At 40.2% G+C, this 15951-nt stretch overlaps 1 protein-coding gene across 5 annotated transcripts in view; it reads left to right on the top strand.

The window, feature by feature from the left end:
* The window catches only part of Frmpd4 (FERM and PDZ domain containing 4), a 604920-nt gene extending 589214 nt beyond the window's left edge, over positions 1-15706 (top strand). For 4 of the 5 annotated variants that reach the window (XM_051174869.1, XM_051174867.1, XM_051174868.1 and 1 more), the window contains 4 exons: positions 1924-2062; positions 9716-10774; positions 11168-12457; positions 14003-15706. In XM_051174869.1, coding sequence (XP_051030826.1) covers positions 1924-2062; positions 9716-10774; positions 11168-12457; positions 14003-15324 — 3810 coding nt within the window. In that variant the 3' untranslated portion in view covers positions 15325-15706. Of the gene's footprint in view, positions 1-1923; positions 2063-9715; positions 10775-11167; positions 12458-13997 lie in introns of all 5 variants that reach the window. The other variant, XM_051174871.1, reaches the window with a different exon arrangement.
* Positions 15707-15951: the final 245 nt, after the last annotated feature.

Here is a 15951-nt window from a genome sequence, read left to right as displayed (position 1 = left end):
ACTTCCAGTATGACAGAATTGGAGGAATGGATTAAGGGACACTGGAGTGACTGTAATGAGTTTCTGCAGAATGTACTAGAATGCTCTGCAGCAGGAAAAGATTACCATGACAGAGAAAGCTTAGAGGTTCACATATGTTACCTATGTACATAGGATGTCATGGCATTAATTCCAGATTGACTTCCAGAATGGCTCCAATTGACTTCCTAGCCCAATAAAAGTGTGGCAAGATTCTTGGATTACCTAGTTGATGGCCCAAGATGCTGAGAAAAATATCCATATTGTAGGGATAAGACAATGGATGGGAACTGGATATTGTAACTAATAATAGGAATAGTATATCCTAAATGGAAATGAGTTAGAAGACCCTGTTAATGTTCTCCTGCCTTGACAGACTGATGATGGGATGGATTAGAGACTAAGCAGGGACTTCAGTTCAGGTGGAAAGGGTGGCTTATGCATTTCAGATGGGAAGTGTTGTTCCAGTAACCAAGTGCGTGGAACCTCACTCCTGAGAGTGAGAAGTAAAGACCTGTCACTTTGATGTGTCTTGGCCTTGTTTTTTTTTTTTTTTTTTTTCTATTGCCACATTTCTGCCTTCTTTGCTCTTTCTTCCAACAAGAACACATCCTTGCAAGCCAATGAGAAAGATTGTCTTGTCAGCATTTCCCTCCATACCTAAGATACATGGGCTCGCATGAATTCATTGTTTCCAGTTTTAGCAGTGCCTCTTCCCAGATCTCAGCTCTAGTTTACATTTGTGTAAATTTACAACTTCTTTTAAAAGCATCCTTTCCTAGCTGTAGTCTGTAGGGCTGTTTTCGAATCCCCCAAGACAGCGCCCCTTACCAGCAGGAAGTAGTTTGGAAAGAACGATGCCCAAATTCCCAAATATTGTGTATAAATGTTTGTTTTCATTTAATTGGACTTTGTTATATAAAATTAAATAAAAAAAGGTAGAAATTAAAAAAAATAGGTCTTGAGGAAAAAAAAAGCACCCTTTCCTCAGTTCTCTTTGACACTTTCCACCCAGTTATAGTCAGAATTTATTTCTCTTGAAAAATTATTTTCCCCACAAATCTCACATTTTCAAAGAGAGTTTATAAAAGTGTGTGTGTGTGTGTGTGTGTGTGTGTGTGTGTGTGTGTGTGTGTGTATGTCCCACACACAAACACAGAGGTGCTTTTGTAGGCCAGAAGAAGATATTGGCACTCCTGGAGCTGGACTTACAGATAGTTGTGAGCTACCTGGTGGAAATATAAGAAACCAAACTCAGGTGCCCCCGAATAGCAATACAAACTCTCAACAACCACAGCCAATGCTTCATCCCCAAGAATCTCAAATTTAATATTCCTGAGGTCTTCCTATCATGGGTTTGATTCTTGGTAACTGAAGTGACTTAGCCTTAACTATTACTTTTTAGACACTTAACTATTATAAAATAAAACCAATGCTTCATGGGGCTTGGCACTCATTTCTTTCCAGAAGGAGCTGAAAGGGAATTTTAAATTCAGTCCATGAATTCAAAGAAGCACAGTGGTCACTTTCCTACTACAGAGAATGGGTGTATTCTCATTTGCTCTGCAGAAATCCTTTCCCATTGTTTCTAATATTCTTAATCCACTCCTCTCATTTCTCCTTACTGGGCAATGTGACATAGGCTGGATCCTTTGCTTGTCTCAGAGATCTGCCAGTTAGTGGTAACTCTTCTGTGAAGGCAACAGGCTTCAATAATTATGTGGCTAAATGTTTTCTCAGTAATGCACCTTGTATTGTCTCTGACTTTCTCCCGTCATTTAGGTTTTGCTGATGGAATGTTTGCTCAGTAATTTCCTCTGCTTACAATTCATAAGCATTTATAAATACTTTAGATGGGAGGACTTTAATGAAAACTTCTTCCTTGTGCATTTCTTTGTTGTGTAGCCCATCACACTCCTTATGGAGTCATCAGATGCCATGAACCTGGCCTGTCTGACGGCTGGATACTACCGGCTGCTTGTGGACTCCAGGAGGTCAATATTTAACATGGCCAACAAGAAAAATGCAGGCACACAGGACACAGGTATTTTCTTTCTAAATTCATAAAGTGCTGATCCTCGTACCTACCATTTGAGAACTCACCCAACAATAATAATCAGTAAGAGAATTCAGTAGTCAAGTTTTACAGTTAAAAATGCTGATTCCAGGAGCTGAGGAGATGGAAAGTGCATTCCACATAAGCATGAGGTCCTGAGTTCCAACACTCAGAATTCATGTAAAGCTAGACATATAATGTATCTATCCTCAGTACACCTTTAACAAAATAATCCCTGAGAGCTTGTGGACCAGCTACCCTGGAGTACACAGCTCAGCCACAAACAAGAAAGAGACCCTACCTTAAGCACAGCATCTGCAGTTGTTCTCTGACCTCTACATGCATACCATAGCATGTGCATGCCTGCATATACAAACACATATGTGTACACATACATACATCACACATACACTGAAATTCTGTAGAGTGATTGCTGAGCACATGTGAGACCCTAGTTTCAATCCCCATTAATATGAAGAAAAGAGAAGAGCTAGAGTCCTACCTTAAAAGTGTAATATACGAATATGACACAAATCCTTTAAGTACTGATAACATTAACTATTAAAAATAAACATGCTCATTTACCCATTTCACCTGGAATGTAAATTGGAAATGACAGGTACTTACTTCAAAGGCAGCGACTTTATTGCTCTGAACTCTTGAACTCCTTTTCCTATTCTTTCTTTCTTTTTTTTCTTGATGATTATGGGATGGAATCCAGGTCCTCACCTAGTCTTATATACTAGAAAGAAACTCTGCCAGTAAGCTACTGCCATGGTCCTATTACTACATTTTTATTGCCTCACTTTTAATTGGCCAGGATTCTGATAACTAAGTCCCTTGCTGTAGAGTTTCTCTTTCTTTAAAATCCTAGACTAGAGTTTGACATCTTTGAATTCGAGATTTTACACTAATTTTGTTATGTATGTATGCATTTATTTAGTGAGATAGAGTGTAGGTCCCAATCTAGCCTTGAACTCACTATGTAGCCCAGGCTAATCTCAATTTATGGTATTCTTGACTGCCTCCAGAGGGCTGGGATTCTTGGTTTGAGCCACCACACATAGTTTGGACTTAGAAGTTCTAGAAGGAATTTCTTCCAGCATGGCACCACCTAAGAGCCATAATATGGGTATTGATAACCAAAAGTATCATAGAGTTCACTCCAGCCATTTATTTGATAGGACAAAATTCTCACAGAGTGAGAGCAAGGAGACCCACAGGTGTTAAATCCACTGTTCCAGTGAATGCAAGTAGTTATAATTCATTTAATGACTTTTCTTACAGTCTTCTGTCTATAATAGTGGCTAATAGATGCCACTATACAAGTCAGAACTACTGAACAATGACAAAATTAGGGCCAAGGGACCCACAATTAGGACTTCTGTTTTAGAAAAAAATGAGAATTACCAGCTAGACACAGTGACATACCTGTAATCCAAGTACCCAGGATTTACTCAGTGGCAAATCATTAAGTATCACTACAAGTCTGAGGCCAGCCAGAGGCTACATATAACAAAACTCTGCTCACAATAATGATAATAATGAGGAGAAGAAAGAGAGGAAGGGGAAGGAGAAAGGGGAGGGAGAAGGAGGAAAAGGAGAAGAATAATTATTCTAAGGCTGGTGATAGCTCAGAAGGTTTATATGTTGCTAAGCCCAAAAGTCTGAGTTTTATCTCCAGGCCCCACATGGTGGAGGGAAAGATCTAACTTTTGCAAGTTGTCCTCAGACCTCTACATGCTTTCTATGGCATAAACACACACACACACACACACACACACACACACACACACACACACACACACACATTCACATATGTATGTTATGTTATGTATGTATGCATGTGTAAAGAATTCTTGAGAACAAACTGACTGTCACTATTTCTAAAGGAAAAAAATGAAACATCTGTTTATTTTCAAGCTGAGTCCAAAACATAAAATCTTCTCTGTAGTATGTAGATAAATATATGTACATATAGACTTGTGTGATATTCATTGTCATAGTTGGGACACACAGAAGCACTTTTTAAAATTGTTTTTCTTATTTTACATATTGATCCCTCTCTCTCCCCCCTCCCACCCCATCCACCTACTGTATAGGGAGAGTGATGCCTTCCAGGAGGGATCATCAAAATCTGTCAAGTCATTTGGAGTAGGGTCTAGGTCCTCCTCACTGCCTCTAGGCTAAGGGAGTATCCATCCACTAACAATCTGAACAACAGTACAAAGGCTACCTTAAATGCCCTTCCCTTATAATGAGATTGATAACTAACTTATCCACCATCATAGAGCCCTCATCTAGTAGCTGATGGAAACAGAAGCAGACACCCACAGCTAAACACTGAGCTGAACTGGAATCCAGATACAGAGAAGGAGGACAAGGCCAGGCTACAGAAACCCACAGAGACAGCTGACCTGAACGAGGGGGAGCCAATGGGCCCCCAGACTGACATCTGGGAATCCAGCATTGGACCAACTCAGACCCCCTGAACATATGTCTCAATTAGAAGGCCTGGGCAGTTTAAGGCACCTCTGACAGTGGAACCAGGATGTATCCCTGGTGCACAAAATGACTTTAGGAGCACATTCCTCACAGAAGTACTTTTAGCTATGGATAACAGGCAGCCATACCAAAAGAAAAAAAGAGAAGAAAGATTCTCAGAAGGCAGCTTTGACTTTCCAGGCCACTTTAAGTGATATGGGTTTTCACATTTCTGGAAGTTTAACTTCCTCATTCATATAACTCTACTAAAAAATTAGCTTGGAAAGTACAAATTAGAAAAAAATCAAGGCACAATGCTTGAAATGTTCAGTAAGTCTAAACATAGTTGTTGTTGTTGGGGGAAATTATATAAAAATAATAATGAAAATCAAAGAAATGCAGAGGGTAGAGGAATATACAAAGAGGCAGTGAAAGGCCTTGAGAGATGTAAATGACTAAAATTGATGAGAAAGGGCCAAGGATGAAGCTTAGTGGTAAAGCAATTACTTACCATGCACAAGGCTCTGTGTTACATTCCCTAGGGCTATATAACAAAAAAACCAATAATTAGAAAAAGGACAGAAAGAAAACGTAGTGGTAAGTGCATACAGAGTGCCTTGTGAACATTTTTACAACCATGTTTTTCATTGAGAGAGATTTACAGCCATTCAAAAATGACCTTTGAGATTCCAAAGAACAGTTGGGCAATTTAATGCAATCCTTTCACACTGGAAAACTAGTGTCTGGCCTTTTATTTTCAAATCATAAAGTTTACCCAGAAAATAAAACCTTTTATTCCCATGAGCTGTTCAAATCATGCAGGTGCAAGGACAAAAGGAAATGGACCACTCTAAAAATTGGTTACAGTAGTCTTAGTGCTGTCCAGTTTTTAGTGACACATGATGTGATGTTCAGTTTAAAGTGGGAAGCAAAATGACTTAGTTATTAAAGGCATTATTACTGGGAGAAAGAATAGAACTTTATCCTCTCAGCAGTATTGCTCAACTTTACAGCAAGAGTGAAGGTACAAATATATGCTCTATACACATTGCTCATGCTAACAGATAGTGGCATGGACAAACCACCAAAATATTAAAATGATGGAACACTAGGCCTAAGGTGAATGACAGTCTGGGACTTAGTGTGATAATCAGTTTTAGTTATCAATTTGAGCCTGTACCAAGATAGCCTAGTGGTTAAGGCCTTGGACAGAAAATAAGTTGTCAACATAATCTAAGATTACATGTTACAAGAGTGTCTTAGTGTTCTACTACTGTGAAAAGATACCATGACCATGACAACTCTTATAACGGAAAACATTTAATTGGGGATGGCTTGCAGTTCAGAGATTTAGTGCACTATTGTCATGGTGGGAAGCATGGCAGCATACAGGCAGGCGCAGCACTGGAGAAATAGTTTGGGTGTTCTACATCTGGATATACAGGCAACTGAAAGAGAGAGACACTGGGCCTGGTTTGAGCATTTGACACCTCAAATCCCACTCCCAGTGACACACATCCTCAAACAAGCCATGCATACTCCAAGGCCACACCTCCTAAATGCTCTCAAGTAGTGAAACTCCTCAATGACTAAGCATTAAAGTATATGAGCCTATAGAGACCATTCTTATTCAACCTACCACAAGAAGATATGATGAGGAACTGTCTAGATCAAACTGACATATCTGAGAAGGATTTTCTTGATCATGTTAATTGACATTGGAAGACCTAGTACAATGTGGGTGGCACACATGTGAGTTCCAGGACAGCCAGGGCTACACAGTGAAACCCTGTCTCTAAATAAAACAAAAGAGTGGAAGAAGTATGCTAAGCACTAGCCTTGCATTCATTGTTCTTTGCTTTTGACTGTGAATATATTACTTGTTGCTTTAAGTTCCTGTCACCTTGATTTCCCCGTCTGTGATAGACTGTAATATATAGTTAAAATAAAACATTGCTCCCTTAAGTTAATTCTTATCCCTTAAGTTACTTCTTATCAGGGTGAACTAGGACACTTAGCATCCCATAATGGCCAGTGCCACCTTTATTCTGTAAAGTTTGGATATCAGTTACTTTGCTCATTGTGAGAAAATACCTGACAAAAAGCAACTGAAGGACAAGCTTACTTTGGCTAGCAGTTTGAGGATATTGTCCAACGTGGCAGGGAAGGTATGGTGACAGGACCCTGAGGCAGGTGAAAACATCAAGTCTGCTGTCAGGAGGCAGAGAATGATGAATACTAGGCTAGTATTCAGCATGTTCTCATTATTATTTGGCTTGATACCCAAGTCCATAGGAAGGTGTCATCCACATTCAGGTTGTGTCTTCCCTTCTCTGATAATACCTTTCTGGAACCACTTTCAGTTGGTATGTCTACTAGTGGCTGGAAAAGCAGTAAAGTCGACAATGAAGATTAACCATTACACTTAATGCTTTGTATAGTGAAGACTAAGCCATAGTCCCCACACCAGAGTCTTCTATGTCTCCCGAATAATACAAGATGGTAAAAGTATATACCATAGTAAAGAAGCCCAAATTGAGCACATGTATTTCTTTCTTCTCTCAAATTGAGATAGACTTTATTCAATACCTTCTAATAAGAACCTATAAACTAATATTTTTATTCTATCTTGAAATTTTACCTTTAAACATTTCAAAATCACTGACACCCCATATGTATGTATGTATGTATGTATGTATATGCTTTGGGAAACTTTAAATAAGTACAATTTGAACTTAGTTTCCTGACCTATTTAGTTTTCTTGTCCCAACCCATGAGTTAGGAAACCATGATCAATGGGCCGACTCCTGTTCTTATGAATAAAGTTTTATTGGCATCCCTTGTGGTCACAGCATCATAGCCTTTGACTATGTCTTCACATAGTCTTCAGTTCTTCACTGTGTGGCTCAGAATCTTTTCTTTCTCTTCTGCCTTAAAGCTGCTTGCCACTGTATTAAGGAACTGTGTGTATTATTCAGGATGATCTCACATTAAGATCCTTAATTAAATATCCAAAACAAATTTTCCAAATATGGTCACACATTCAATAAAGAAACATTCTTAAAATGGACATGTTTTTGGAGACTGCCACTCAACCCATATTCCCATGTGTTTATGTATCTATCATCTCTGGCTACTTTCATATTAAAATTGGTCTAAGACAACAAATATTTACTACTTGACATTCTTTCTAGGAAGTCTTTGGCAAATTCTAGTCTAAATCTAGGGCCATGATACAATGAAGCTCTGCTAATTACTCTGTCTTTTAGCAACTATCCATTCTTCACATGTGCACACACACATACATGCACACATGCATATATAAGTACACACTGAGAGAGAGAGTATCATAATCTAAATAATTTTCTTGCCAATGAGACAGTGTTTAAGTCACAGAAGGTATACTAACTGTAAAGTAAGAAGCAAATATAGACAGGGTATAACTCAGTGCCCTAAAAAGAATATCCTTTACTTGTAGCTTATAAAAACACAAATATTTAGCAGAATGATACTAAACATTGCTCAGCATTTATATAATTTAGGAAGAATAAAAATTACCCTAGAGAAACTTACTTTCTTTTCCAAATGTCATGTATACCTGATGTCACTATGGCCCCAATATGGAGCAAGGAGCACTGTGAAAGAACAGCTGTAAAACTAGTAGGTCTCTGAATTTTCCTCAGAATGTTGCTTCTAAAATTGAGACAGCAATATTCCAGAATAAACTACTTCTTGCTCTTATTAAATATCAGAGTCAATCTCCATATGTAAATTTCACAGTAAAGCACACTTGAAGAACAAATGAAACAATAATATTTACATTCATGTTTTGTAGTTTGAATTGGTGAAAAACCCCAAACAAATCTTCACAAGCTCTCATGATGCAAGCAAATGCTGAAATGAGCCCAAATATTAACTATGACCAGAAATAGCTGAAAGGAGGTCCTGTGAGGGATCTCTGTTGTGCATTATATATACATATACACATACAAATAGATAAGAATACTGACATTTGTACATTGAATAGGTTATACCCACACTGAAAATAGAGACACTATATTTAATTTCATAATAAATGTGAGAGGAGTATGAAGATCCTTGACTTTCTAAAAATTCAAGGATGAGGAAATCAATTATCCTATGTCACCAAGTAGAGAATGTTAGATCTCACTTCACAAAATAAATGAAGTATTTTATGGGAAAAACTCTCCAATAGAATATCACCTGTGGCCAGGTGTTAATGGCACACAACTTTAATCCCAGCACTAGGGAGGCAGAGGCAGGAAGATCTCTATAAGTTTGAGGTCAGCCTGGTCAACAGAGTTAGTACCGGGATATGCTCCAAAGCAATACAGACAAACTCTGTCTCAAAAAAAAAAAAAAAAAAAAGAAAAAGAAAAGAAAGAAAGAAAAGAAAAAAGAATGTCTGTAAAGACTGTAAATTCATGTTACATATTTCTGTTTGTAGATATCATTGATACCTTATAATAGATACAATGGCCATAGAGAATTAAGATATCATCCTTTCATCCAAGATGCTATAACATGTTATCAAACAGCAACTCTATTTTATGCAGTATCTATATCTATTTGGTTAAAGACAAGTTTCCTAACCAAGGAATCTAACACCTGGAACCTACATCAGCTAGAGCCCTATTTGGAATGTTGGGTGACTGTTGACACAGTGATAATACAAGCCATTAAATTAAGAAACAAAGGCAGGACTGGGGAGATGACTGAGTGGATAAGATGCTTGTTGTGCAAACAGGAAAGTCTGAGTTTGGATCCTTAGTAAACACATGAAAAAAATCCATGTCTGGTGGTGTGCAACTATAACCCAACAAGGGAAGGCAGAGACAAGTGGATCCCAGGGGCTCACTAGTGAGCTGGTCTAACTGAGTCAACAAGCTCTGGGTTCAGTGGGAGACACTGACTGGAAAATATAAGATGAAGAATGATATCGATAGATCTCAGACATTTGTTTGGCTTCCATGTGCATGCTCATGGCTGAGCATACCCACACACACACACATGTACACACTTCATATGAGAGAGAGAGAGAGAGAGAGAGAGAGAGAGGGAGAGAGAAGAGAGAGAATCTATCATTCCTGAAATCAGACAGCATAGTAACGTATTTACCTGATTCTTTCTCTTTAGGAACAGAAAATAAAGGCAAGCATAATATCCTTGGCCCTGATTGGAACTGTATGCCCCAGATGACCACCTTCATTGGTGAAGGGGAACAAGAAGCCCAAATCACATATATAGATTCTAAGCAGAAGACAGTTGAGATGACAGACAGCACCTTATGTCCCAAAGAGCACCGGCATTTATATATTGACAACACATACAGTTCAGATGAACTTAGCCAACCGCTGACTCAGCCAGGTGATGCCCCCTGTGAGACTGACTACAGAAGCCTAGCTCAGCGGTCCCTGATGACCCTCTCAGGACCAGACACTCTGAAGAAAGCACAGGAATCCCCAAGAGGAGCTAAAGTGTCCTTTATTTTTGGAGATCTTGCCTTGGATGATGGCATGAATCCCCCAACTCTAGGCTATGAAAGACTTTTAGATGAGAATCCAGAAATGTTGGAGAAGCAGAGGAATTTGTATATCAGCAGTGCCAATGACATGAAAAACCTGGACCTCACTCCAGATACAGACAGCATCCAATTTGTGGAAAATTCTGTATATGCAAACATAGGTGATGTGAAGAACTTTGAGGCCCCTGAGGGAATAGAGGAGCCCCTCTTGCATGACATCTGTTATGCAGAAAACACTGATGATGCAGAAGATGAAGATGAGGTGAGCTGCGAGGAGGACCTTGTGGTGGGTGAGATGAATCAACCAGCCATCCTTGACTTGTCAGAGTCAAGCGATGACATCATTGACCTCACAACCCTGCCTCCTCCAGAAGGTGATGACAATGAAGATGACTTCCTCTTGCGTTCTCTAAACATGGCCATCGCTGCTCCCCCACCTGGCTTTAGAGACAGTTCTGATGAGGAGGACACTCAGAGCCAGGCAACATCCTTCCATGAGGACAAGGAGCAAGGCAGCAGCCTGCAAAATGAGGAGATCCCTGTGTCCCTCATTGATGCTGTGCCCACCAGCGCAGAGGGCAAATGTGAGAAGGAACTGGACTCTTCTGTGGTTTCCACACTGGAAGCCCTAGAAGCTCTTTCAGAAGAACAACAGAAGAGTGACAATTCAGGTTCTTTCACCATTGTTACATTTATTCACTGATAACAATTGTCATCTCATCCTTTTGAGCCATTGTCCTTGTAGTCATGTTATGTGATGCTTTCCATTTCATAAATGTGTTGATCTACCATCATGGGGATTTTGTGCTAGTTGATTTCTTTGTTTCTAGTTTAAAAATAAATTCTGGCACCCCTCCTCCTCTCTGGAATATCTGTGCAATAAAATCAGAATCCTTACTGAAAAGGGGAAAAAGTCTTGTTTTTTTTTTTTTTCATTTTTTTTTATTTTTGTCATTGTTGTTGTTTGTTTTCATTTTTGTAATACTAATGAGTCACATTTTTTGCATGTCTCTATGTTCCTCTGCTCCAGCCATTAACCAGTTCTTGTTTTTTATGGCATACAGGTGTAGCCATCTTGCGGGCTTATAGTCCTGAGTCTTCATCTGACTCAGGCAATGAGACTAACTCTTCTGAAATGACAGAGGGTTCTGAGCTAGCTGCAGCACAGAAGCAGTCGGAAAGCCTCTCCCGCATGTTCTTGGCCACTCATGAAGGCTATCACCCTCTGACAGAAGAGCAGACAGAGTTCCCCACCTCCAAAGCTCCCTCAGGAGTCTTGCCTCCAAAGTCCTCCCATGGTCTGGCTGCTCGCCCAGCGTCTGACCTCCCACCCAAAGTTGTGCCTTCCAAGCAGATCCTTCACTCAGACCACATGGAAATGGAACCAGAAACAATGGAGACCAAGTCAGTCACTGACTATTTTAGCAAACTGCACATGGGGTCAGTGGCATATTCCTGTACCAGCAAAAGGAAAAGCAAACTTTCTGAGGGAGAAGGGAAGGCCCCCCTGAGTGGAAGTGCACCAGGAAAAAAACAGCAAACAACCAAAATGACTGAGATGGAGGAAGACACCAAAGGCAAAGGTGGCACTGTGTCTTCAAGAGACAGTCCACACCTCAGCACTTTTAACCTGGAGAGAACTGCCTTTCGCAAGGACAGCCAAAGATGGTATGTGGCCTCTGATGGTGGAGTGGTAGACAAAGGTGGTATGGAAACACCAGCCATGAAAGCCTTTTCCAGAAATTCAGGTCTTGGGAACAGGGATGCTGAAGGGAAGGAGGATGTTGCTGTAGAAGGAGAAGCTGATAATGGTTCAGGACTTGACCAAGGGGACCGCTTCTTAACAGACATGGCCTGTGTGGCCTCAGCCAAAGACTTGGAAAATCCTGAAGATGCTGATTCTCCCACTTGTGACCATGCCACTAAGCTTCCTGAGGCTGAAGACAGTGTGGCCCGCCTTTGTGACTACCATTTGGCCAAGCGGATGTCATCCCTGCAGAGTGAGGGCCATTTTTCTCTACAGAGCTCTCAAGGTTCTTCAGTGGACACGGGATGTGGCCCAGGAAGCAGTAGCAGTACCTGTGCCACTCCTGTGGAGTCGCCCCTCTGCCCCTCCATGGGGAAGCACCTGATTCCGGATGCTTCTGGGAAAGGCGGGAGTTATATTTCACCAGAGGACAGAGTCAGTGGTCATCCCAACCATGGAACCACCTTCAAGGAATTGCACCCACAGTCAGAAGGGATGTGTCCACGCATGACAGTGCCTGCTCTGCACACAGCCATTAATGCCGATCCCCTGTTTGGCACTTTGAGAGATGGATGCCATCGACTTCCCAAAATTAAGGAAACCACAGGTACAGCGATGATGGATTTAGTGTTTTATTTTATGTGCCAAGAGCACGGGGACCTTATTTACCACAAACCTAAAAATATAGAGTAAAGGGTAGAAAAAAGGCCACAGGGCTGTTAAGAAGCAATCATTGATCCAATGGCAATAAATAATGGTTTCTGGGTCTGGAATAATGTGGGAAATAGGGTTTTCTCATTATAATCTTCCTTTGCTCTTACTTTAGGATTTGATGGAGTCATAAATTTTGTTCTAAATTCTGAGTGCAGAGGTTTCCATAGGACTCCTGTCTACAAGATAGTATTGCTTAAGGCCACATAGTATATTTCTTTCCTTGCTGAGATCATCTCTTTCAAAATTTGCTATCATGTTGTTTAAGGAAGGATGTAGAGCAGACAATGAGGAAAATTGAAGGTTTGCCAAGATTCTATGTGTCTCAGCAGAGTCAAAAATACTTCCCTCACATTTAGGGACACCTTCTCTAAAGTAATAGTCTTATGTCTCCTATGTACATCAGTGTTGTTGGGAAGAGTTCAAAAAGTTATGGTAAGCCCCTCAAATCAAATCTTTAGTAAGTAGAAATAACACAGATACCTTCTGTGCCCACCCTAACCCACCACCCAACAGGCTCACCCTCTTCCTGACCTATGTGGCTGTTCATCAGGTTACCCAAGCACATGTTTTTAATGTATCCTGTTATGACAATAGTGTTTTTTCTATAGTAGCCAGTAAAGCTTACTGAGTTCTAATACAGGTCAATTTCTAGTCCTACCTTTTAAAAATGCCTTTAAGAGTCTTCAAAATATTTTCTAGTTGACCCCTAAATTCAAGATTAGCTTTGCCTACCCATCTGTGAATGTTACCCAACTCATTGTCTACCTGCATGTTCACCTGGAGTAAATTACAAACAATTCCATTTAATGCTCCATGGCTTAAGAAGAGATTTTGCTTTCATTACCTCTTGCTCTTCTTTACATGACCATTATTTTCTATGAAAGTTGAGAAACTTTGTCTAGTGTCTTTACCTCAACACCTATAACAAACAAACTCTGCAGCTCATGTTCTTTTAAAAATGTAGCTTAATTAATTAGCAAGAAATCAGTTGAGTTACTTAAAAATGCTAAACCATACAATGATTAACCCAACTCCCTTAAGATGGAACTTAAATATCTCAATCTTGTTGTAATAATATATGCAGTGGGATGCTTATTTATGAGGTATATGCCTAACCTTTTATGGGTTAATATCAGGAGCAGGAAAATTCATGAAATGCAATTGTCTCCATAGAAATGTTTCATATTTCTAGATGAATTCAACTCGGTCAGTAGTTCCATAAGTAATAGATTCCAGGAATTCTTGCCATCTGTTCACATAGGAATTTTTTATGAATTATCATGGTGGAATATTTGGAAAGCAGGGTAGCCCAGAAACATAGAAGCTCTTTTAAAATGGACCCTTGGGAAATGACAGGTATCACATAGAGCAATAGTGAAAATGTTCACCCAGGCAATGCTTAACTACTCCCTCTGTTTTTCTACTACCCCTAGTGTAGCTTTGACAGAGCCTGGGAAGGAGAGACAAGGAGGCATGCCTTCAGCTTGGTCTCAACATCCTGAAGCTGATCCCATCCTGCTACCATCAAATATTCACTTGGAATCAAAGGTGCCAAGCCCAAATCAAGACCCCAATGATTTCTCCCAAGCAAACCAGGCATTCGGAGAGGCTGTGAGCTGGTGGCCAGCTGATCTGAGAGGGGGGAGCCTCAGGACACCCCCCAGCCAGAGGGCTCTCAGACAAAGCAGGAAAGTCCTCTCAGGACCCGTAGGTTTGGAGACCTTCCAAGAGAGAACCAAGGGTGCAGTCAGCTTGAAATATCCAGGTATCACAGAAGCACAGGAGGCCAGTTCAGAAAGACAAGTAGAACTCCCCCTGGGGAAGAAGCTCACCAAAAGTTTTTCCCAAAGCTCAATGCACTTTATCTCTGAGGGAAAGTTTCACAAAAAGTCCCCAGTGTCTCATAAAGACTCAAAGCTGTATAGGACCCTACCCTTGCGGAAGCTGGAGGGCAGCAACTGGAGATGCCGTGGACCCTTCAGCTACTGTTTCCTGAACCAAGGGCAGGATGAAGATGGGGATGAGGATGAAGAGGACAGAGAGGCCACCCTTCAAGTCTCTTGCCTCTATCAACCACAGATAACCCAAGCCACGCAGGAACCAAGCAAGTCATCCCTGGTTGTTGGACTGCAGAATCAAGTAGAACTGTCCAGTGGGCCAGTGCTGAAGGTCTGGACAGAAGACCCCAGTGGCACAGATGATGTGGAATTCAGCAGTTTGGCTTTTGATGCCCGAATTGCAAGAATAAATGCCCTAAAGGCCAGCACATATGGAATGCCTGATGGGTTCCTCGAAGCCCAGAATGATGCCAATGAGCTGCTCTGCCTTGTCAGGGCAACCAAGGCAAAGAGGGTGGAGCCGCACCCTGAAGCATATGACCTTACACTTTCTCAGTACAAGCAACTGTTATCTATTGAGTCCAGACAGTTGGGAAGTGCCTGTAGGAAAATGGCAATGGCTGATAAAAGCCCAGAAGAGATGCTCCTAGCTATGAGTTCCAGTTTTCAAGTGCTCTGTTGCCTAACAGAAGCTTGCATGCGGTTGGTGAAAGTCGTGAACTCTGAAACACAGCGGCAGGAAATTGTAGCAAAGATTGATGAAGTGGTTATAAACTATATTTGTCTCCTGAAAGCTGCTGAGGCAGCCACTAGCAAGACCACTGGGGATCCTAGTAGTGGACTATCGATGCGACATTCAACTACCATGGCCGCTCTTGTAAGCACACTAACACGTTCTCTCAAGATGCTTTTAAATAAATAAATATGAAAGTCACATCATAATCTACCTTTGCAAAGCCATACATGAACTTTTCTTTACTTTCTGTGTACAATGAACAGATGTCTCCTTTCTTCTCTCTGTATATTTTGTTCTTTTATAAAAATAGGAGATAGAAGTTACATTGATGAAATATTGAAGTGTCCTAATCAGATGTATTCTGTTTATACATATATTACATGTAAAAGAAATATATGAGAAAATGATGGCATTTGGCTATTTTTCACATAGTCAAAACTCCAGGCATATAATGTGAAATTTTAAATTCTACCATGTTAGAGGAAGACAATGAATCCTATCCCCTCTCCTTCCAAGTGGATACTTACAGACCCTATCATTCATATTTAGAAGTAAAAGTCAAAAAAAATAGAAAAGAAACCAAAATGTATATAAAAAAGTTCTTGTGTTTTAAAATTATTATTTTTCAGCATTGGAACTAGCAAAGGAATATTTAAAATTCAAGAAGCTATTATTAATTATTAGACTATATATAATAAATTAATTTTTTCCTTGTAGTGTTTTGTTACTGGATGCTTTCTTCCCAAAATTCCCACATTTTTAATTTTGGTTTATGCTATTTGGGCTACAGATGGACAGAGAGTGGGCAGATTC

Source organism: Phodopus roborovskii, unplaced genomic scaffold, assembly GCF_943737965.1.
Source record: "Phodopus roborovskii unplaced genomic scaffold, PHOROB, whole genome shotgun sequence".
Taxonomy (NCBI): domain Eukaryota; kingdom Metazoa; phylum Chordata; class Mammalia; order Rodentia; family Cricetidae; genus Phodopus; species Phodopus roborovskii.
Note: the sequence above shows the minus strand (reverse complement) of the source record. Positions and strands in the feature narration are given on the sequence as shown.